General features: G+C 39.6%; 1 protein-coding gene across 1 annotated transcript in view; it reads left to right on the forward strand.

Moving 5' to 3' along the window:
- sv2ba (synaptic vesicle glycoprotein 2Ba) overlaps positions 1–22,158 on the forward strand; it is a 31,209-nt gene extending 9,051 nt beyond the window's left edge. The window contains exons 3-13 of the mRNA XM_032559867.1: positions 7,814–7,994; positions 10,658–10,809; positions 11,798–11,931; positions 14,914–15,003; positions 15,613–15,726; positions 15,883–15,971; positions 16,316–16,480; positions 16,587–16,720; positions 16,817–17,017; positions 17,200–17,359; positions 20,860–22,158. Coding sequence (XP_032415758.1) covers positions 7,814–7,994; positions 10,658–10,809; positions 11,798–11,931; positions 14,914–15,003; positions 15,613–15,726; positions 15,883–15,971; positions 16,316–16,480; positions 16,587–16,720; positions 16,817–17,017; positions 17,200–17,359; positions 20,860–21,043 — 1,604 coding nt within the window. The 3' untranslated portion in view covers positions 21,044–22,158. The remainder of the gene's footprint in view (positions 1–7,813; positions 7,995–10,657; positions 10,810–11,797; positions 11,932–14,913; positions 15,004–15,612; positions 15,727–15,882; positions 15,972–16,315; positions 16,481–16,586; positions 16,721–16,816; positions 17,018–17,199; positions 17,360–20,859) is intronic.
- Positions 22,159–24,205: the final 2,047 nt, after the last annotated feature.

Raw genomic sequence — 24,205 nt, forward strand, 5'->3', positions numbered from 1 at the left:
GAGCCTTACAGTAGATGGAATAGTTGCATTTCTCAGAGAATTCAATTTCATTCAAAAATACTTGCTTTCGCTCAAAGGGGAATTAACTATTTCATCCAAATATTTTCAACGAGCTGCTGTGGATTGTGAGGCTGTAAGGCAGCAGTCAGTGTTGAAATAAATCTCAAGAAGCATCTGACTGAAGACTTGTCATATGATAGTCTCATGGCTAACAGCTCAATATTTAGAGAAGATATTCCTCAGTAACATGTAGGAGAGTAGGAAAGTACTGCTAATCCACCTCATTTGCTGCTGCCACTCCTCTTTAAACTTCTTTCTGGTCATTTGACTAGAAAGCAGAGAGAAATTCCTTTGGGTCGTTGTTCAGGTATTAGTTTTGAGATGCTAATTAATCAACCGCTCATGGTTCGCTCATAACCTCGTTGCCACAGTTGCGCACCAAGACAACTGTTTGAAAGTGAAACAAACAAAAAAAAGTACAACCAAAAATTCCTCAACCCAAGATTAACAAACAAAAAGAACCAACCGAAACTATTGTATGCTAGAGAAAATCCCGCTAACTCTACACCTGATGAGAAAAATTCAATACAAGTTTCTTCTTCAACAACGCCAAGGAATATATTTCTGAGGCGACACGTTACTATCCTCTCAGGGAAGACTTGCTTTATGGTTTTTTACAGCCGCCTTCACAAAATGTCCTCATTAGCGCTAATCAGTGCACAAGCCTGGGCTGTAAGCAGGGCGGCTCCATCTTGCTTCAAAGCCTAAAGTGAGAACGTCCCCACTGGCATTCTGACGGGTTTATTCTTGTATTAGCAACACATTTAGCAACAAATGGAGTGTGAAATGCTAGCATTTAAAAAAAAAAAAAAACAGTGCTTTTAGATAACCCGCAAGATTTACTAATTGCGCTCATCTGTGGGTGAACGTGGAACTCATTGGTGAAATGATGATGCGTTGTGCTTAGTAGAAATAATAATTTTTTTAAAAATCCTACAGATGTTTGGCTTTAAATATTTGCAACATTTTTTTTGCAGTATTTGTGCTGGTACATGATGGTAAACGTGACTTTATTACTCCCTGTGTTGGTTACATTTTCACCTCCTCGCCTGTGGTGGCGCTGCACAAAGAACTACAGAAGGAGACAACACAAGTGGTAACTCCCTCCTGGGAGTGACTTAAATGAAATGTTCTGACAATTTTTGTGGAAAATTTGCAATAAACGCACAACTACGTATTGGTGCAAAAAAGTGCAGGGATCTGTTGATTTTGCGTGAATTGCCGCAGAGTTGAGAAAAAGTGGAGTTGGTGAATCGCGTTTCCATTACAAATATGCCGATATTCCGGTAATGTCAAACAAATATTTTGCAATGTTGCGGCGTTTCTGTTAACAATGAGACTCAATTCAAATGACATGTAAATAAGTTTGATTAGGCGATAAGTCATTAAAATTAAACATGCTGCGCCATCATCCCACCTCTTCCTGTTGTCTTCTCCGTCTTGTCAAGCTGTTGATGCGAAAAAAGTGTTTCCATCGCAGTTTTGCAAAGTACGCTTAGTTTCGATACGGCTGGAAAACCACCTCAACCTCGCGCAAAGAGTTTTTTGAAAAGCGTGAGCTTTATTTACAAAATCGGCATACTTCCATTTAACAAATTTATTTTCATAATTCCAATTTACACAATTATCATGTCAATTGAAACGCAGCCATTGGTGTAGTTGGCAGCAAACAGATAAAAACTGCATTGATTGATTGGTAAAGTAATATTTAAGCACACAACTGCTATCTTTAAGGTTCTACTTATGTGTCCCTCTTTATTTTCTCTCCATTCAGTTGCAACTTTCAAAACCCAATTTTAGAAAAAAAAAAGTTTTTTTTATTTTTTATTTTATTGTATGCAGCTTTGTGGAAAATGTACCATGAAAACATCTGCTCCTCACTGTCTCCTCTTATAGCTGAGCAGCAAATTAAAACCCCTCACCTTTTATCTCCCGGACCTGGCGTGTAGCGAGGCGATGTAGCAGATTGCACATCACTCATTTCATCTCAACAACGGGCTCCCGGGACGAGGCGTGGCGAGAGGCTGATGAGGAAGCGGCCGCTGATTGCATTCAGCGTGTGTTCCCGGGCTAACGCGGAGCATGCTGCCGCAGTCAGAAATGCCCGGCGCCCCGCAGCGTCCCGGCGCAGAGCTGTCAGACACGCTTCGGGCCTCTGACAGGCTGCTGGGTAGCGTGAGGAGAGGCCCCGGCGAAAATGAAATCACAGCATCTGTTTGTACAGGGCAAGAGGAGAGCTATGATCGCTGGCTTGGAATATGAAGCAGGGCCGCAGAGTGGTGCTGCCGGTTGCAGGCTCATTGCTCGGCACACCGGACAGAAGGGGAGCGGAAATATGTTTAATCTTCACCTGTAGTCCGGGATGGAAGAAGGTTTGCCAAGTGTTTTATTAGAGATTGTGTGTTTACCTTCTGGGTTTTCTTCCAACTGTCTAAAGAGTGAGGATGACATTTTGGACCGGGAAGAGGCGGAGGGGGGAGTTAAAAATATGGAAGTGAGGAGAAAAAATGTAGGAAGAAGAATATGTGAAAGGGACCTCAACTTTAAAAAGTTGAGGTAGTGAATGGTTTACAAAGTCTGAAAAGCGTGCAAGGAATTTGTGTCCATTCCTCCATCTTAAACAAACTTAAATAAATTAAGTTTGACAAACTTAATTTGTTTGTAACAAAATGTTTTTTTTAAATTTGGAGCTCCATTTTTTCAAAAGGTCATGTAACATTTGCATCCTGCAAACATGACTCTTTGGATTGCAAAGGCTGCAATACTTGATCAAGATTCAAGAATAGCCATATGTCAAGACGGCCTAGTCAAAGCTCAGGCACAAAGCCAATGCAGATTCTGTGAAAAGACTTGACAATCAATGTCCAGTCAATATCATTAAGCTTCAACTATTTTATGAAGAAGAGTGGAATAGTCTCTAGATGTTAAACGCTGGAAGGGTCAGAGTTCAAAAGACTCTGAAAAGTAAGAGGCTGAACACATGAGCAAGTCACACTTTTCAGACTTTAAATTCTAAAAAACATTTAAAAGTGTGCTATTTTCCTGAAAACCATGCGTTTTCCTTTCACTTCTCATTTTAGAAGCCTTGAATGTTTGTGAATTATTTGAAAACAGTTTGATCAGCCAGCTGGATTACTGACATGTCAAAGATAAAACAGAACACTTCTCTGTACTTGGAACATGTCCCTTCAAAATGCTAAATATTTTTTTGCTAATTGTTGACTTTGTGCAATCAGCACTTTCACCAACTGACAAAGTTGTTCCCTTTGTCTTTGACTCGCTCACACAAAGAACCAAAACTAGGAAAGCATCATCGCTGGGGAACCCATTACTCAAACCGTGAAAAATATGATCGAATGATTTGATATGAAGCAATTTATAGAGATATATCTAATCTGTCTTGGGTGACTAAGTTCTGCTGACAAGGTTAGTGTTTTCATGACTCACTGTAAGCCGTGTGGTTTATCAGCTAAATTTGTATCTATTCATGGATACAATATTTCATCTTCTGCGTGTGGCAGATGGAGTTATATCGCTTTCACTTCCAATGCGGATGAGAAACGATGAATTCTCCTTCACCCTGAAAGTATTTGGCAGCTTCAATATATTAAAGGAGACTTTTTCAAAAGTAATGTAGCTGGAACAGATCCTGATTCTCCACCTGAAGGACACAGTTCCATCCTCTCAACCTGTACTTGCATGTATACACACCCACACACACCCATACACACTCTAAAGTTGGATGTTAAACTCATTTTCATATTGGACCACATGATGAATGTTCTCAAAGAGCCGGTTGTGCCACTATATATTGGTCACAAACTGTTAAACAATTAACTAGCTTCCTAACGATAACCAACCGCTTTGACTCCTTCCAGTCTGGTTTTCGTGCTCACCACAGCACAGAGACCGCCCTCGTAAAAGTCTCCGTGTGATATCATATATGGTGATATCATACATCTTATATGGTCAATGACATCCATATAAATACGGACTGTGGGAGAACCACAGTGCTGGTTCTGTTGGACCTCAGTGCAGCTTTTGACACTGTTGACCATGACATATTACTGAATCGACTGGAGAGTTGGGTCGGACTCTCCGGTCCAGTGCTTAACTGGTTTGAATTTTACAAAAAGAACAGGGATTTCTTTGTTTCAATTGGAAACTCCTCATCAAAGAGGTCAAAGGTCACATGTGGGGTACCCCAAGGTTCAATCCTAGGACCCCTTTTATTCAATATTTATATGCTCCCACTAGCTCAGGTTATAACAGGAAATATTAGCTACCATAACTATGCAGATGACACACAGCTCTACATTACGATGTCACCAGGTAACTCAGAGCCCATCCAATCACTGAACAGATGCTTAGAACAGATAAATGTGTGGATGTGCCAAAACTTTCTCCAGCTGAACAGAAACAAAACTGAAGTTATTATTTTTGGACCTATTTTGGATCTAGAGCTGAATGCACAGCTTCAGTTATTACAACTAAAACTATTACAACTTACAACTATTACAACTAAAAACCAGCGATCAGGCCTGTAACCTGGGAGTAGTGATGGACTCTGACCTGAACCTCCAGAGCCACATAAAGACAGTTACAAAGTCGGCCTTCTATCATCTGAAGAACATTTCCAGGATTAAAGGACTAATGTCTCAGCCAGATCTAGAGAAACTCATCCATGCGTTCATCTTCAGTCGTATTGATTATTGCAACAGCGTCTTCACAGGTCTGTCCAACAAATCAATCAAACAGCTGCAGCTGATCCAGAATACTGCTGCTGGCGTTCTCACTAAAACCAGGAAGATAGAGCACATAACACCAGTTTTAAAGTCCCTCCACTGGCTCCCTGTAGCTCAAAGAATAGACTTTAAAATACTGTTGTTAGTTTATAAATCACTGAACGGCTTAGCACCACAATACATTAAAGATCTGCTGTTGTTGTATCAACCTTCCAGACCTCTCAGGTCTTCTGGTTCTGGTCTGCTCTGCATCCCCAGAACCAGAACCAAACGAGGAGAAGCAGCTTTCAGTATCTATGCACCACAAATTTGGAACAAACTTCCAGAAAACTGTAAAACAGCTGAAACACTGACTTCCTTTAAATCTCGACTTAGAATTGTTTAGGATTGTATTTGAAACGTAATCAATTACAAATTTATTGATGGAACTTGACTTAATGTCATGGTTTGATTGTTAATTCTATGTTGCATGACTTTGTGGTTTTGTTTATGATGTAAAGCACTTTGAAAAGTGCTATACAAATAAAATTTGATTTGATTTTAAAATATTAATAAATAGCTGTGTCTGCATTCAATAAGTACTATTTAAAAGTAAACTATAGTCAACATTTTTCAACATTGATAAGTCGCCCGAACATTTCAGTCCTTATTGTGATTTTTTCACAATTTGAATCACTGATTTTTGTGATGGCAATTTAGAAATGTTTGCAACCGATTTTGCAATATTTTACAGTAAACATGACTTTTTGTTATTTTCCGTATTGACTATAGCGTGACATCGTATGAGGCAGAAGTAGCGGTGTAGTAGAAGCACGAAATACTGCCACCTGCAGGTGGGAGTTTGCATCACTTAAGACCAATGTTATAAAAATTGTTACAAAAAATTTTGCAACAAACAAAAAAAGTGTGAGGATCTGTTGATTTTGCGTGAATCTCCAAGATCACTGAATCGCGAAAAAGTGGAGGGTCTGATTAGCTGTGATAAACTTTGTCGATATTCTATTGTTGAAAAAAAACAAAAAAACAATTTTGCTATTGCGGTGTTTCCATTAAATAAGAATAGCAACTAAACTCACACGTGAATACGTTTGTTCACGTGATATGTCAGTTAGAAACACCACGCCGTCATCCTTCCACCAGTTCTTGTCTTTTCCACCAGTACTGTCATCCCGCTGTTGAACATGTGACTCTTATGATGTAAAAAAAAAAAAAAAAAAGTGTTTCCAATGCAGTTTTGGAAAACACAATAATTTCAATGCAGCCAAAAAAGACGCGTTTTTTCAAATTAAGATAATGTATTTTCATTATTCCAATTTGTGCGTTTATAATGTCAATGGAAACACAGGTATTTTAGCACTAAACAGATAAAAATCGCTTTGATTTGATTGATAAAATAACATTTAATCACAAAACTGCTATCTTTATGCATCCCTCAAGGAGTCTGTAGGACCACATAAATAAAATGCTATAGCGGCCCAGATTTGGCCCCCGAACCTTCAGTTTGACACATGAAATCTAAAGCATCAAATTGCCAAAGTTAACAGGCGACACGATGCCTCTGACTCTTGTTGCCTTGACGTCCTGTGCGGCCTCTTGCTGAATGGGCTGCGCGGGGAGCAGAATGAAGCATCTGCACGCTTTACTAATCCTTGGGGAAGGTGCACGACGCACACTATGGCTCCACGTGCCGCTAAGCCGCTTACGCCCTCAGTAATTACGACTGTGTAGTAAAAACACAGGACTGGCAGGCAGAAAGTACGAGTCTGAAGTCTCAAGAGGAGTAGTTGACCAAAGATGATTGAGAATTGACAAGAATATAGAATGAAAGCAAAATAAAAAGACATTTACCTTTGTCTGCATAGTGGCCTTCTGACAGGAGAAATGGAGGTTCTTTGGTCGCTGGCGCAAGGTTAAAGAACGCCGCGACTCAGAAAGTCTTTGCATTTCAATAAGGTGTTGTACAATGCCAGTTGGACCAACACTAGTCACATAGGTACAAAGGGTGCAGGTTCTCTGTACAACATGGACCTTTCTGCCCATCAGATCACCAGTTTGAGTGTGTGTGCTTTGGATGTCTTAATGAATGTTACAGAAACATCCGGAGCTGAATGGACTCAGAATAAAAGGCATGCATCACTCTGAAATAATGCATGAAAGCTGCTGATTACTCTGCGCTTTCTGTTCATATGAGGGTGAAGGGAGCCCCCTGGTGGTGCAGCTGCTGTTTTAAAGAGACTGCAGTGCAGTGCTGTCCAAACCTTTTGGCATGGCAGTACTGTGAGTTTTTTAAAAATCTTTTTTTCTTACTATAAGTAGTTAAAATGTAATGTTTGTCACTGACTTCTTAATTGGCAACTGTATGTTTCTATGATTTTTTTTATTTCTGTATTTTTAAGATCTAAAGCACTTTAAACTGCTTTGTTGCTGAAATGTGCCATGCAAATGTACTTGATTGATTTATTGAACATTTTAATCAAACAAGCAAAGCAGTCAGATTTCTGTAGACAAGTGATTTGTCTACAATGTAGATTTAAAACTTAAAACAAGTCTTGCAAGTTTGGCAGATTAAAAAAAAACCCATCCTTTAAAAAAATAAAAATTTCTACATTTTTCTCTTTTCAGCAGCAAGAACAGGGTACAGCTCTCTCTGGCTTTGTTTTGCCAAGCGTAAACGGCCACGCCTGGGGCTGCATATTATTAAAAATCTCTGGATGTTCGTTGTCGCTTTTTACTGTTAAAATAAATTAAATTCAAAGCAAAGTCCTAAATGAATCCGTGTGTTGCACCTGACGTTTTCCATGGGAAGATGTTAAATTGTCTGTGGCTTTATTTGAAAGGTGAAGCATCACTTGTTACCGTAACGTCGTTTTTAAATGTGTATCAGCATCAAACTGCCTGAGCTGACAACCCAGACTGGAACTATTATGGGATTGCAATTGAGGTCTGCCCAAAATGGTTCTTTGGACGAGGATGCTTTAATAATGTGGGTCTCTGTGTGCATTCTGCAGGCCTGCTTGTGTATGTGTCCATGATGGTGGGTGCCTTGGTGTGGGGCGGTCTGTGTGACAAGATGGGGAGGAGGAAGTGTCTCATCTACGTTCTGACCATCGACCTGGTCTTCTCCTTCCTGTCCTGCTTCGCTCAAGGATACGGCTTCTTCCTCTTCCTGAGGTTCTGCTCCGGCTTTGGGTGAGACGCCTTATTTTTGGTATTTTTTTCTTTTTTCCAAATACACATTTCTCTTTGCAGCACAGCATGACTGGGTTTTTATAATAACTGACCTTTACTGTGAAGAATCTGCTTAAAGGAAACACCTTTGAAAATAAGATGCGTGACATTTTAAGAAGCTATGTAACTGCAAAAACATCCATTAGAAGCTATTATTGTTGGGGTTTTTTTTTTACCAGGAAGAAAGTATGAAAGGAAAGGCACAACTCTTTTACAAGAGTGGATCTCTGAGATTCTCACATCCCCTCTTTTCTTCAGGTTTTCTATTGGATGTAGAGATAAAACGATTAATCAGATTAATGGTAATGAAAATAACTGTGACCTAATTCAGTAATCGATTGTTAAGTTAGAGTGCACAGACTCAAAAAATGCCATTTGCTGAAAGAACAACATTCAGAGCAATAATTAAGCCATAACTGCACAAACAATATTTACATTTTCCATTTAAGAAAACGTGAAATGTTTTGGATGCATGGGAGATTTGGACTTAGGCGTATAACTGAGATGGCAAATGAAGGAGGCTGATTTTTTGACCGATCAAACCGTTCTCTGATAAATCCGATTCAGTTTCCATCAGATGTGCACTATAAATGTTCAAAAATTCAAAGAGTTATTGATGTCCTTGCCTAACAAGGTTCTCAGTGTTTGGTAAATGGCCCACAACTGGCCACTGCACAGTCCAATCCCCCCACAGAGTGTGGCAAAAACCACATGATGACGTTTGTGATGGTGGGACAGAAAATGCTTTTTTTCCAACATCACAATCGTCAAACAACCCATCGACCTGTAGAAACTGTAGATGTTTCTTTTGGAGACTAGGTGTCCACTAGCATGCCAATCTTTTCCAGACTAAGTCATCTGCTCAAATCAAATGTTGGATTTTCTGCATAAGCAGATTCATTTAATTTGAGACTTTTTGCACGTCTTCAAGAGGCAGTTTTATGTATTTCCAGAAACAGTGTCATTTTTATAGCACAATCAAGTAACTATGTTACCTTCAGTGATTATAATGCTACATGACTTAAAAGAAATTTAACTTTGTAATTTAACACCTTGAAATTGGGCCTCTGCCTCTTTAAGAAGCCGCTGCTCTCTCTGAAGCTCCGCCTTCAGCAATTCGTCACAACATGGGTTCTCCATTAGCCCTTTAGCAACGTTTTTAACCAGCGTTGCTCTGAGAAGTACCTAAAGAACTCAGTAGATCTGCATTTTCACCAGAAGTTTGCTAATTGCTGTTGGCTAGTCGGAAGGAGCTGAATGGGTGAATTGTAGGGTAGGAGTGCTCTGTGAGGCGGAAATTTGATAACTGCAGCTCCACAAATTAGCTTTGCACCTTGAAGACGGAGCTAGGTCCAACCAAGCATTCTGAAAAAAGTTGATTTTGAATAATACTTCTCCCTTTAACCAGGGAGGAGATTAACAACATTTCTTCTGTATGCCTTGATCATCAATTTTGGATTTTATTCCTTATTTAGCCTTCCCCCAGACAAATGATCACAGCACCACAATGTTGTGAAGACACTCTCAGCTTTTCTTGTAGCGGAGCGTGTCGTTACAAGAAGCTTCTAATGCTGTTGCATGCTGGCGCACACCACGTCCCCCTACTGTTGATGCCACCTCAAAGAGATTCTAGCTGCAAGCTACACCCAAGGAGATCTCTTGTTTATTTACCCCAACAGAGAAGTTCTTTGCTGTGCAAATTAAGATAAGGGACGACAGTTCTTCATTGGCTTTTGATTTCAGTTTCAGTGCTCATTTCCTGCTGCTGCCTGTAAAGCCTTTATTGTGCAATAAAAGCTCTGCACTCTCTCTGCGGAACAAGAGTTTAAAATAAATGCGCCGGTTCTCTACAAATGTTTGACCTACTCATGTGACTCTTTGTCAGCTGCGAGTGCATGATCCGAACATTTATTACAAAGTTTAAACTGCTGAGAATTTTGTTTAAAAATGGGTAGAGAAATTTTTGCAAACATCACATTAAAGGTAATAGGACTGAAACGGAGTGATATGCTTTTAGATTCAAACTATAACAGTTCTAATCCGGATTAGTTATAGTTATGTTATAGTTCTAATCTGGACTGATTAGAGAAATACAATGTTGTACTCTTTCATACAGTGTCCACATTAGAACCTGAGTTCTTCTGCACTGGCATTACATGAGTGATTGGAATTTTTTTTTTTACCCAATTTGGATTTTTAAAAAACACTGAACTTGACGGCATTGTTTGATAATTAGAATCAATTTAGAATGCATATAATTGACTTGAAATCAGTTTTGTATGACTGTTGATTTCAGTTTTTTGTGCAAAGTACCTTGAGAAGACGTGTATAGTGAATTGGTGCTATATAAATGACAGAATTAGTGTCACGATGTTAGATTTGGGGGGGTTTTCTGCTGGAATTGAATAATAGTCCAAAGGTAAATGAGAATTTACTTATTTTATTCCTCTTTCTACTACTTTAAATTGCACAAAAAAAGGCAGTTTGTGAACCAACATTAATGTAGAGAATTGTCTACATGTCTCCTTAAACAAAACCTAAATCTGTGAGTAAATAAAAGCCATAATTGTCAACGTGTAATTTGGTACCGTGGTTTGAAGAAGAAAATATCTTTCCTGCTGCAGAATTGGGGGATCCATCCCGATCGTGTACACCTACTTCACCGAGTTCCTGCAGATGGACAAGCGTGGAGAACATTTGAGTTGGCTCTGCATGTTCTGGATGCTGGGAGGCCTGTACGCCTCCTTCACCGCCTGGGGAATCATCCCTCACTATGGTAACGTTGTCAAGGCTCCCATAAATAAACACGTTCGCATTTTGTTGACACACAAATTAAGATGTGGAGTAGCTGAAAAAGGCACAAGAACGTTGTACCAAAATAGACTTCACAGCGACTGTGCCTTCCAGTCTCCATGACTGAAATACAGGAGCTTAATGTTGACACTAAAAATACGACTCATATGGAGGAGTTTTTTGAGCAGTGATTTGATAAATAGTGGTTGTTTCAGGAAGGAAGGAACAAAAGAAATACACCGCTTCTGAAAAAATGAGGCAAGAAATAAAGCCTCAAGCATTTTTCCATTATCTATCTTCTTTTTCTGTACCTATCCATACTGTGTAGGATCCCTGATATTGTTGTACTCCTCTGTACTGTAACAAAACCAGCAGGATATATATATATATTTTTTTTTATTTTATGATTTTTCTTTTTACTTTGGCCTACATTTAGCTTATAACCAATATGGTCAAAGAATGTGTCAAACCTAGCTGGAGCTAGCTAGCGCAAACAATTTTGCAGCTAACAACAACAACAAAAAAGGTTTTCTAGTGTTAAATTAAAGTCATTAACATACTTTGCAGACAGTAACTATATTATAAGACAGGTTCAGTGAAGTCTGCTCAGGTCAAAATGGCTGACTGTTAGGAATTATGTGGCTCCTTCACTAGTTTTCTAGCTATCAGAGATAAAAACATTATGTAGTGTGAACTCAAATCATCATCATATTTTGCAGACATATCATAACCCAGTTCCACTAGGTTAGTATTTATTTCATCCAGTGGGAGAAGTTCAGTTAAGTTTGCTCAGGTCAAAATGGCCGACTATTACAAACAATGAGGCTTCTTCAAGGCTGTTCTCTAACTCCACAAGCTAACACTGCCCTCCTACCCGAACAACAGTCCTAGCAGATTTTGTCTGATCGGGGTCTGATATCTTTTTGAAATTTTAACTTGCTGTAACTTTGTTTATTTTTTGTTTTTTTCAGGCTGGGGCTTCGCCATTGGAACCCAGTTTCAGATACACAGCTGGAGACTATTTATGTTTGTGTGTCTCTTCCCGGCACTGGCTGCACTCATCGGAGTCGTGTTCATGCCCGAGAGTCCACGTTTCCTGCTGGAGGTCAGATCCCAGGGCCAGATGATAGAAAGAATATGATCTCAGAAATGAACAGTCGTTACTAAAAGCTTTTACACTTTTAGCAACTGCATTCTTGACAGTCACTGCAGCTTTTGGTTTTGTGGTAGCAATTAGGGTCTAGTTTTTCTAAAAGAGCAGTCAGATAAAAAAAATAAATAAAAAAAGGTCATGAATATTGATGTAAAATAGTTAATCACACAGTCTTCTTTGCATTATTATTAAAACTTGTTTCGCAAGGAAAATCCCATTGGAATTTAAAATCTCTTTTCCAAGAGAATCCTGGCCAAAAGTGGGAGCTTCACACAGAGTTTACAGATCATTTACAGCAAAGCAGAAAAAGTTGACACCGTTATAAATAAATTAGTTAAAAGATTCCTCGGTTAAAACATTTACCGACAGCTGATTCCTTCTCAAAATCAGTAAGAAAATCCGTAAAAACATTTAGTAACAACAGCCCCTTTAGGTTCATGTATTTCTGAAACTGGTTCCAAGAAGATGGAGCAGAAAACTGAAAAGATTTCTTTCCAGCTTCAGATTGGACTTTAGGCACTGAGAGTAAAAATTAAGAGAATATCGTACAGTGGACTTTTTATTTATGTAGGTCAACACATACGAAGGAAGAAGTCCTAGTATAGCCTTATAAATAAAAATATACCATTGATTGAGTTTACCAGTGGCCAAGGCCATCCATGTGTAAAACCTTTGAAATCTGTTATAAATCTTAGCCACGGCACAGAAAACAACTTTTCACGTCATGACAATCTTAGGGGAAAGTGTTAATGAGGACAGGGTAGAGTGAAATCACTCTTCAACCATGGTTACTAAGAGAAAGTGTGTCCTATCATAGTCACCTTGTGTCAAGGAATCTTCACGGATATTCCTGCAAGCAAAATTGCACCTGAATTAAGCACTATCTATAACTTAAAGGAGAATCAAAATCTCTAGGGCGCCCAAGAAAGTAGAGCAAGTACGAGGACTGTCTCCTAAGCACTTCTCTAGATGCACTTCTCTCAAAAACATCAAGGATAGATTTGTGTTCTGCAAGAGGTACCAGGACTGGACTACAGAGGAGTGGGATAACCCCAATTTCTTTGATTAAAACCTTTTTAAACTGCTTGGGAATATCAAAACAAGGAGAATCCATAGACAAAAAGGTGAATACTTATCAAGAACTAAGGTCTCCTGAGACCATTTATCTGTAGGGTTGGCTGTTTTCCATGGGGGTGGGCTCACAATTTTGCCAAGAAACACTGCCGTGAATAAAGAATGGGCTCCAAACTTCCTCCAGGAGCAACACTGCCCAATAATGCTCGAGCAATTTGTTGATGAATTGTGCCTTTTTTTTCCCCACTGTGATGGAGCACCGTGTCACATGGCAAAATGGATAATTAATCGGCTCAGAGATCAGATCATTTATACTCTTTTCAATGATCAACACACAATTCTTTGTTAGCATTACATCAAACAAGCCATTCTTCTAATTGCTGGTTTTGTCGGTCTCCAGCTGGAGTTGGGTTTGGAACGGTAAGCCTGAATAATAGCAGTAAAGAGGCAGATGTAGAAAGCTGCTGCATCGCTTGGCTGCAGGGTTTGTTCTGCCGTAAGATATAAAACAACCAACATCTGGTTTAATCAATTGTTTCACATCTATGTAAAGCCGTGGCACCAAAGCACCCAATATTGAATAAACTCAGCAAATACATCTGGTATTACTGTGAGCTCGTAACAAATCCAAAATTGCAATATTTGACTTAATTAATTGTTGTGCAATATTTAATTATACGCATCTGAATCACAACAGCAAAACAAATTATGTATATCACAACAAACCCAAAATGGCTCCTTGAAAACTTATGGCCAGTCCCATTACTCTTGACCTTAACCTTAATCTGTATGACTTATAGCATACCCAGAACTTATTAATATCATAACATGCACAAACGACTATACGTACCATTGTTATTTAACATATCTATATCCTGACAAATTTAGCTAATGGTTTCCCAACACGTGACCGGATCTAACTACTGCAACGCAAGCATACTTCCGCTAACTTAGCATGTTAGCATACTACCGTATCTGTATCAGCACGGCAATATCCCATAATATCGTTCTCCAAAGTGTCCGCCATAGCTACAGCACATTACGAAGGTTTTATCTGTTCGACAGTGTTGCCAAGAGTGTAAAGAGTCTGAAACCAACCTGAATTATAGAAGCAAAGAGGAAGAGGCAGATGTCGGAAGCTGCTGCATCGCTTGGCTGCAGTGTTTATTCTGGCATTTCGTCCCTTACCCTTTTATTGATGCGCCCTCTCCTGACACTCTAAGGTATTACAACTACATGTATAAAATGGTCAGTTGGTTTATCTTCCACACACATTGTTTTGGTAAAAATGGGGTGTCTAAATTGAAATGTATTTTGCGAATTATTCTGAACAGTTTGTTTGTTTTAGCCTACTTTTATATTTTAATCTATTTTAACGTTTTATAGCCTTCAACTGTTTATATGAGCGTTACATTCACCAACTATTTGCATGTTTCCACTGGCATTTTCATGATTTATCTTTGTTGACAACAAATCTTTAAGATTGGGAGGCCTCCTTGCTTTTACCTTAATTTCTAATTTTGCTTCACAGATTCAGGTCGGTACTTTTATCTGGGTCACTCTAAAACATTAACATCACTTTCAGTCCAAAAAAAAAAACAAAAAACAATAACATTGCTAAAACTAAACGATTGTTTTAAACCTAAGTCTGGTTGCCTGGGTTTTAAATAGCTTTGGGGTTAGCGGTATGTGTAAAGCATCCACATCCTGCACAGATGAGTCATCAGCATGCAGCCACATTATGCTTAGTAGACTGTGTTTAGAATTTAAACTACACTTTCAGTACACAATTTGTGGTTTCCACCAGCGACCTTAACACCTAAAGAGGCATTTTACAGTCTATGTGTTTGTGGATTCCAGAATGCCAGGCACGATGAGGCATGGATGATCTTGCGACAGGTTCATGACACCAACTGGAAGGCCAAGGGGGAGCCGGAGCGAGTCTTCACCGTAAGCCTTCATTCACACCAACACGCATGGCTGGCCAAACACATTTCACCACTAATTTAAAAGGATAATGAAAGAAGATGGTTACATCTTTATTATCAGGTCTTGAGGGAAAGTACTGATCAAACGCCTCATTCTTCGGTGGAAAAGTGTAGACTGATAAGTAACCCCTTTCAGTTGGGATATAGTGATTTGCAAAAGTATTTACAACCCTTGAATATTTTTACCTTACCTCACATTACATCCACTAACTTTTCTGTGTTTTAAATGTATTTTAATTACTTAGACCAACACAAACATGTGCATAACAATAATGTACAGTAGAATGATAATGACATTTTATTTGTAACCCTCAAGCGGTCTTAAGAGATCATTTAGACCCCACAAGTTTTTTACTCTGTGTGGGTCCAGTGGGTGGCACTGACCCCACATATACTTTTACAAGTTGTTTTTGTTTTGCGTGTGTTGTTTCAGGAATTGACGGTCTGATGGAACAACCCATATCCCCACCTCCCCGCTAATCATTCCAGGCTTATTCACCCAGTCGGAGGTCTAAGAACGAAATCTATCATTGAGAGAAATCAAAACACATTCTGTGTCTCTTTATTGCAGGTGACGAATATTAAAACTCCGCAAACCCAGGAGGACGAATTCATAGAGATTCAGAGTGACACTGGAACCGCCTTTCAGCGCTGGACGGTTCGAAAAATGACCATGCTGCAGCAGGTTTCAAAACCTCTCTGTTTTACAATTCAATAGATGTGAAAAGGTCAAACAGAAACTTTTGCTTTGCTTTCGGTTGCCTTTATCCTGACACAATGTTGCTTGTATGAAAACCATGACTCAATGACTGGTTTAATGTTCTGTGTCTCTTTCCTGAAGGTGATGGCCAATGTGATGTCTTTATCTGCTCCAGAGCTCAGGCTGCAGGGCCTTTTCCTGGTCATCGTGTGGTTCTGCATGGCTTTCAGGTAGAATAACAACTTAGGAGACGACATGGACCGGTTTGAGATTCGCATCACATGGTCACCTTGAGGGGTTGGTTTCATGGTGTCAACACAAAAATATAAAATAAAAATGAACAACCAGTGATTTTTCTTCTTAACTCTACAAAGTCTGACAAGAGGAATACCTTCAAAAATTGAACCTTAATTTTTGATTTAAATATTTACATTGTTGGATTAAACTGAGAATTTTTTCCTGTCACTGGTATGCCAGATACCAATGACAGGTTCTTACCTTTCTGAGATTTTCAGTTCTGGTACATGAATGACATAGGTACTTAGGTGAGACATTCCTTTTCTGTGTGTGACAGCTACCACGGACTGGGAGTGTGGTTCCCTGACATGATAAAGTACATGCAGTACGAGGAGTACGAGTCTAAGGTCAAAGTGTTTCATCGGGAACGCGTGGAGCGATTCCACTTTAATTTTTCCCTCGTCAACCAAGTCCACCGTGAGGGAGAGTACATCCATGACAAGTAGGTTCATCACTGTTCTTCATAAACCCAGAGATCCACAAAGTTAAGGTTCAGCTTTTTGCCATTTCTGTCTCTCTGGGTTTTTTTTTTTGGTTTTTTTTTAAAGATTTGCAAACATTGAGATTAAATCCGTCAAGTTTGAGGATTCGCTCTTTGAGAACTGCTACTTTGAGGACATCAAGTCGACCAACACATTCTTCGAGAACTGCACGATCAAAAACACGGTCTTCTACAACACAGGTGCTGCCACAGCCAGATGTAGCATTATCTTTAATCAAAGTAATACTTTTGTTGTTTTTTTGGTCTCGTGTCAAACGCCTTGTGTTTTCTGTCCAGACCTGTGGCAGGAAAAGTTCAAAAACTGTCGAATGGAAAACACCACCTTCCTCCATCCAAAGAAAGGCTGTCATCTAAACTTCCTGGAGGAGAACGACATAGTAATCTACCTGGTCAGCTTCCTGGGAAGCTTGGCTGTGCTGCCTGGCAACATCATCTCGGCACTTTTCATGGACAAGATAGGAAGGATCCGAATAATAGGTGACATGTTTAGCAAAACAGCAGAGCAGATGGCCATTAACAGTCCTCCTTAGTGTCTGCATCTGGGTGTTTATTGACGACACAATGGTGTCCAAGGCTGCAAATTGGTTAAAGAAACAGAACAAAAGTCGAATTTTGCAGCAATTAGCTCAGTGATTATTTGTCTCTTTTTTTTCTCCCAGGCGGTTCTATGCTGGCGTCGTCAGCCTGTACTTTCCTGCTGCTCTTGAGCTTCAGTCAAGGAGCAGTAATCTGTTGGCAGTGTCTCTTTTATGCTGTCAGTGTGGCAGCCTGGAATGGGCTGGAAGTCATTTCTGTGGAGCTCTACCCCTCTTCTAAAAGGTATAGTTCACGTCTGGCTCTTTAACAGATGCAACGGAAAATGACCTTCATATGCCTGTTTGAGGTGAATTTTGCCACAAGTGGAAGCAGAGTGCATCGCACTGTGGAATTAAAGGGGCAGTATTATGTAACATTTTTATTTTGTTTAAGCTTTACATCACCATTCAGCTGCGCAAAATGCCTGGGGGGGACCTAGCCCCGCCTTCCAAGATGTAGCTCCGCCTCGTAGCTGCGGCTTCAAAGTTTGCCACATCTACTGAGCTCATAATAAGAGCTACTTCTCAGTGAATCACTGGTAAAGATGTTGTTAAAGGGTTACTAGAGCAGCCATGTTGTGACGACTTCCTGAAGGCGGAGTTTCAGAAAGAGCGGGAGTTTTTAAAGAAACAGATGCCCAATTGCAGGGCATTAAATCGGGACGTAAAACTTTTCATCATATATAATGTATATAGAATTTTTGTAACAACTGAAGGTAACATAGTTACTGGATTGTAATATAAAAAGGCACTATGTGCTCAGAAAATACATAATACTGCCCCTTTAAATATATTCAGTGACAACTGAAAAGTGCTGATCAAGTGTTGTTGACTTTACCGTTTGATCAAAACTATTTAGATACATCAACCATCTAAGTAGTTGATTCATCTGTGATATGAAGTACTTACAGTGACTTTTCTACGTATTAATAATACCCCTTGAACTTTTTTCAAGTTTTGCAAGTTACATCAGCAAAGTTCAAATTATTCTATCGAACTTACATGCGATGGACCGAGACAAGCTTGAGGACGAATTCGAAGTGGACAGAAAATGATAAATGGTTTTCAACAGTTTAAAAAACAAATCTGAAAAAAAGGCGGCACATTAGTATTGATGCCTCTTGACTCAGAAGCTTATAGAATCATCTTTTGCTACAATTACAGCTGCAAGTATTTTATGTTTTGCACATTTAGAAACTGACCAGTTTCTAAATGTTCAATCTTCTGTCTTCTAATCTCCAAAAAGCCAAGACTTGATAGATCAACATTCATTTTCAAGTTTTGCCAAAGATTATCAACTTCATTTAGATCTGGAAATGATTACACCATCGTAACAGTTAACAGGGGAAGGTCGGGTCTTGAACTTTAACTATGGACCTGTTTTAGGGGCATCAGAGTAAAGGGGGCAGAACACAAAAGCACCTCCCACCCTTCAGATGTCCATTGGAAAAATATTTTAATAAAAAGCATGTACCTCTTTATTTTCACTTCCCAGTAATCTGCTACTTTGTGTTGGTATAGCTCGTAAACTTGCAATAGAAAACATGGAGGTTTGTAGTGGTGAGGTGACAAAAGTTCATGGAGCGTGAATATTTTTGCAGGGCACAGTGTGTGCCAAGCAAAGCCCCATTTCTTTCACAAACCATGTTATGTCCTAATTGAGAGATTTAAGGGAGCCACGAGCAGAACTAAAACCTCCGCTGTTTCACCCTCTTAAAACGTAAATTAGTCTAATGACTGAAACTTGTCAGTGTGCTCTCCAGCTGCTCTAGCCAAAACTCATTATCCCAGATAATGATGTAGACATTAATGGCGTCTGTTGCACCCTCAAAGGCTGTTCACTCAGTAAAAGCATGAAAGTGTGAGCACAAATAAGTCTGAAAGATGAGTTTTTCCATCTCATCATCGACGTTTGCGTTTATTAGTGTCTACTACTTTGGACTCCTAAAGCCTTACCCTTAGAACTTCACATTTTGTCACGTTTCCACCTCAAAATTTAATGTGTTTTGTATGGATTTTATGCAATTAAACCAACACAATAGAAGAAAAATGACTCAAATGAAAATTTCAACCATTAATCACTCCATCAAAGTTTGTGCAGTTTTTGATCACAAACTGTACAAACTCTAAACACATGGTGGCAGCAGCATCACACTGTGCAGATGTCTTTCTCTAGCAGTGGCTGAGAAGCTGGACAGACTTAAATCTAAGGCAATCCTGAAAGAAAACCTGTCGGAGGTTGCAACATATTTGACTATCAGGTAGATGTCCGTTTTCCAGAAGGACAATGAAATTAAACAGAGCGATTTTATTGGAATGGATCAGACTAAAGCTTAGTGATATTTTCGAATGACCTAGTCAAAGTCCAGACCTTCAGTTTCCAGATGTGCAAAGCTGGTAGAGAGATATAGTGCAACATATCACGGTACTATAAAAATATTCAAACTGTGGATACAAGCATAAAAACGTGCATGTTTACCCCTCAGGTCGTATGTTTTTCATAGATCCTATTAGCCACTTGAATTTCAGGATGACGCCCATTTTTTATAAGATGGCCTTCATCCAATTACCGCCATAAAATGTTACCCATTTTCAGGAACTGGATTAACTGTATGTCACATCATTTGTTTTTGACTGTGGTTGCCCTACTCATGCAACTTTTTCTTTATATTATATGTAGAAAAAACAGATAGCAAAAGTGAAACTGAATATTTGGCTGATTGCGAGTCCCACACCAGTCGTCAACTGGTTTAGGTGAAGATGAGAGAAAGTTGACTTAATGGTTAGCAATAGCTTCTGTTCATTTTTGCATGCGTTTACCAGTTTAGCTTCTGCTAATTTCTTATATGTTAGCGCAAATTCTTTTTTAAAGTGTTTTGCAAACTAGCGCTAGCTTCCACTAACTTTACACGTGTTTAGTGGTTTAGCATTAGCTTCTGCTAATTTTTTTTATGTGTTTAGCAGTTTAGCAATAGTGGAGCTAAATTCTTTCTTGGCGCATTATTAGTGAGTGAACCTAACTTTTTGCCCACCACTGGCAATAACAACTGCGTATTTTAGTGCAAACATATATTCTCCATTATAACAATGGTGGCCATTTTGTCCACCAGAAAAAAGAAACAGAAGATCAAGAAAATATACATTATTACTATGGTTCAAAATATGTGCACTATGAGTTGACACCAAACGTATTGATCTAATGTTCGCTTTTAGTTGGAAAAAATATATATTTTTAATGACTACCATGGTGGTTATCTTTAAAGAAATTGAGCAAATATTCAACAAGTAAATATCATTTCTATGGGTCCAATTATGAATGATTTGACAATAGAGGTATTCATCTGGGATAAATAGTGACAAATTCAGTGCAAAAATACATTTTCCTTCACGATCCTCTTGAAAAACGGCTGCCATCTTGAATTTTTCCATGGCCAACTGTTGTTTTTCTTTTGCCAAAAAAGGAAGCCTCTGGGAACATCTATGCCAAGATACATCCCTTTATCAGCATGTAAAAGATTTTGCTGAAATATTCAACTATCTGAAACGACTTGCAGCAGTAATTGTGGTGCTGATGTAGGAGGGCTAAATGCTACCTGCATACCTTACGTTTCAAATTTTGATTGGCAAAAAAACGGCAATTCACATCTAAGCTCCGCAACAATATGCGTTTTGTGCAGCGCATCCTTGTTCGACACGTTGTAGCCAACCATCAAGCTTAAACCTGCACTTTTTCTCACTGCACAGAGGGACAGCGTTCGGCATCCTGAACGGGATCTGTAAGTTCGCAGCCATCGTTGCCAGCTTCATCTTTGCAGCCTTCGTCGGCATCACAAAAATCATCCCCATCTTCCTGGCCTTCGCCGCCCTCGTCTGTGGAGGCCTGGTGGCCCTGAGGCTGCCTGAAACGCGGGAGAAAATCCTCTCTTGAAAAGCCAAACTTTCTGCTGCTTCGGATCCCCAGACACAAACAGCAAACTGTGCGATTTGTATTTATGTGGTTACTTGTTTTTGAAATAGTTACAAAACCTGTATGGTGGCCTACATCAACCTGCGGTTGCTCTCCGCTACGGGAAAGCTCCTCAGGCTGCCCAGCGTTTTTCTGTCACGTCATGCGAGTCCTGTCTTTGTCTCCCCCGCTCTCCGTTCACACACACCCCTGTTCTGACTGAGGTTGGTGTAAAAGATTAAAACAATGTGTCTGTGTTTGAATGGTTGTGTAGAGATCATGTTACCATGTTGTGCTTTGGTTTCATTCCCTCTTGATGAAAGAGAGAGGACGTTTAGTGATAACTTGAAAACGACGAGGCTCGCTGCCAAGTCTCCGCAGCAGTATTACTCTAATTTCGAAAAATAAAAAAACAACCAAACACCTTGAACATTCACCCAATGTTTGTTTGGAGCAACCTCGTGGTGTCTGTAGTTTGTGTTGCCCAGTTTGTTCTCTTTAGGTAAAATCAATTTATGAAATGTAGATCTCATTTTCTAAAAACGATTTTAGCTCTCCTCGGGTTTCCCGAAATATCCGGATGCAACTCGACCAGGTTCTGTGTCTCTGATATGTCCTGTTTGTTCCCCATCGTAGCGTTTTAATCTGTATTGTAACATGTAGCGTTAGGGTCTTTATCTGTCACATCTTGCCATGACAAAGTGTAAGGAACTGTCTGTTTTCTTCTTTTTTTGTCTTTTTCTAAAGGGAAAAAGAACAATGCAAAACTGTAAGACTAGATGTTTTCATATGACGCTCTCCTTTCAATGCTCTGATGAAGAACTGATTTGCAGAACTTTGCTACATTTCTGACAACTTGTGTCAAAATTTTTTTTTGGAGCATTGTACGTATTCAGCATGACTGATTTATGCATGTGAGTTTATGTGTGTGTGTGTGTGAGAGAGAGTGTGAGTGATTCTGGATATCGGCATGTCTGTAAATTTACTGAGACTCAACAGGCTACCGTTACTGTATTTGCTGTTGTACATATAGACCGGTGTAAATTAGCTGTACCATAGTAGTTTTATCATGACTTGAATAAAGCTGACGGATGTGATCAGGCTTCTTTCTTCTTCAAAGATGCAAGCAGCGCATGTTACAACCTTCAGCAATGAAACATTTTGTTTTTGTCTGCTTGATTCAACCTTCAAAAGGAGACGAATATGGCTGAACATTAACTTACGGCCTAAGAAGTGGTTTCTCGTTACCAGAAGCGTTGGACATATTTGCTGGAGGCAGAGAGATCACCACGGAGAAGTATTTCTTTTGCAAAGCATACAGAAACTCCTGAGCGTTTCAAAAAAAATGCCTTTTGGAGAAGGAAAGGTGATGAGACAGTGGATACAGAGGATGGAGAAGGGATTAAGATGCTGTAATTTCTATATCTAAAAATGTAATTTATACTAAGCGAGTGTTTCTCTCACCTGATGCATTGCCTGAGTCTGAACATCTGGACCGGTACTGGGCTGATTCCGTGTCTCTAAAAAATGTTAACAGCATTAGAAGTTACACATAACTTATAAATTGGTGTAAGAAATAATTTGTTTTAGCCACAAGCTCAACAGTAAACAATATATCGCCGACCAGAGCTTACCCCTACAGCTGCTCATCGATATATCAATGTAGTAGCCAGGCAGCTTGATGTAAAAATATTTTGCTAGAAAATGTCCAACACTGAGCATGAAAAGTTTTAATTACTGTTATCAAACATTAGCAAACACGTCGTTCTGAAGCCAAACAAATCTTAGGGCCAACCACGAGAATCAATTCATTTAGAGTTAAAACTCAGTTTCACACAAATATAAATATGCTAGCATAAACGTTTATCTTGAACTGGGAAGTTCAAGCTAATTTTCTACTAGCAGCTAAACAATTCTTATTGATAGATTTGTACATTACCAAGACACATGCAAAGATGCCTTTGTCTTGGCTTTTTTCTATTCTTCCTCTTTCTTTTCTCTGTCCCTGAAGAACAAGTTATATTTTGCGACATTGTTTTGCTTACTTCTCTCCCCCCGGTGCTGTGGAGGTTTGGATGAACACTACATTGCAGGGCAGCTCATTTTGCCGGTCACCAGGGGGCGCCCGAGAGCAATTTCTTTTCACTTTGAACGATGATGAATGATTGATTGAATGATTTCTTGAATTGGATGAATGAGTTATACATGATCAAATATATACTGCTCAAAAAAATAAAGGGAACACTTTAAGTGTTAAACACCTGTTTAAGTGTTCCCTTTATTTTTTTGAGCAGTGTATATTATTGCAAATAAATAAATAAATCACAACTTAATAAAGAAATTGTGTTTTTGTTAATATAATCATATAGAAATCATTACAAAGAAATTAATAAAAATCAGCTCCTTGGGGCTCCTTAGTTGCCCCAGGGGTCTAAGCAGCCGCATAGATTGCCTATGTTTAAAGAAAACACAAAAAAACAGACATTTCTTCTCAAAAATGCACTTATAAGGAAAAGGAAAAACAAATTAAAGCTGCAAGCAGCCTCGGGCGGCCCTCGCAGCAAGCGCCGCTCCGGCCTATTGGCCACCGCGGGGGTTCCGGCCACCGCAGAAGCTCTCGCGCGTTTTCCAGAGCCGCAGCCCGCTCCCCACCGCGGAAGCTCTGCCGCAGTTTCCAGCACCGCCGCCCGCTAGCCGCCGCAGAAGCTGTCGCGCATTTTCCCCAAATTACATTTCAAACCCGTTGGGCTCTTTAGAGGTGAACAAAGGTCATACATATCCAGTTTGGCGCCAATCGGATGATCTATGCGTGAATAAGAGCCAAACGTATGCATATGGCGAGGGACTGATGTTCGCCGTTTGGCCACGCCCACACGGTTCAGCCAGAAGCGAGCATTGACAGAGCTCATCATCCGAATTACCTTGATTAGGTCAAGAGAGCCATAAACAGAGCTTTCCAAGGAAAAAAATAGCACTTCCGGTTCCGACGGGGCGGGGCTTAGATGACGTCACAATGTGATGACGTAGGATCGACGGGCAAGCCTCCAGGATCACTCAGGCCAAGTTTGATGCAGCTCGGTCAAAATATGTGGAATGTAGAGGCAAACGTATACGAACGGCGTTGCCGCCATTGAAAACTCTTGG

Source organism: Xiphophorus hellerii, chromosome 4 (genome assembly GCF_003331165.1).
Source record: "Xiphophorus hellerii strain 12219 chromosome 4, Xiphophorus_hellerii-4.1, whole genome shotgun sequence".
NCBI lineage: Eukaryota > Metazoa > Chordata > Actinopteri > Cyprinodontiformes > Poeciliidae > Xiphophorus > Xiphophorus hellerii.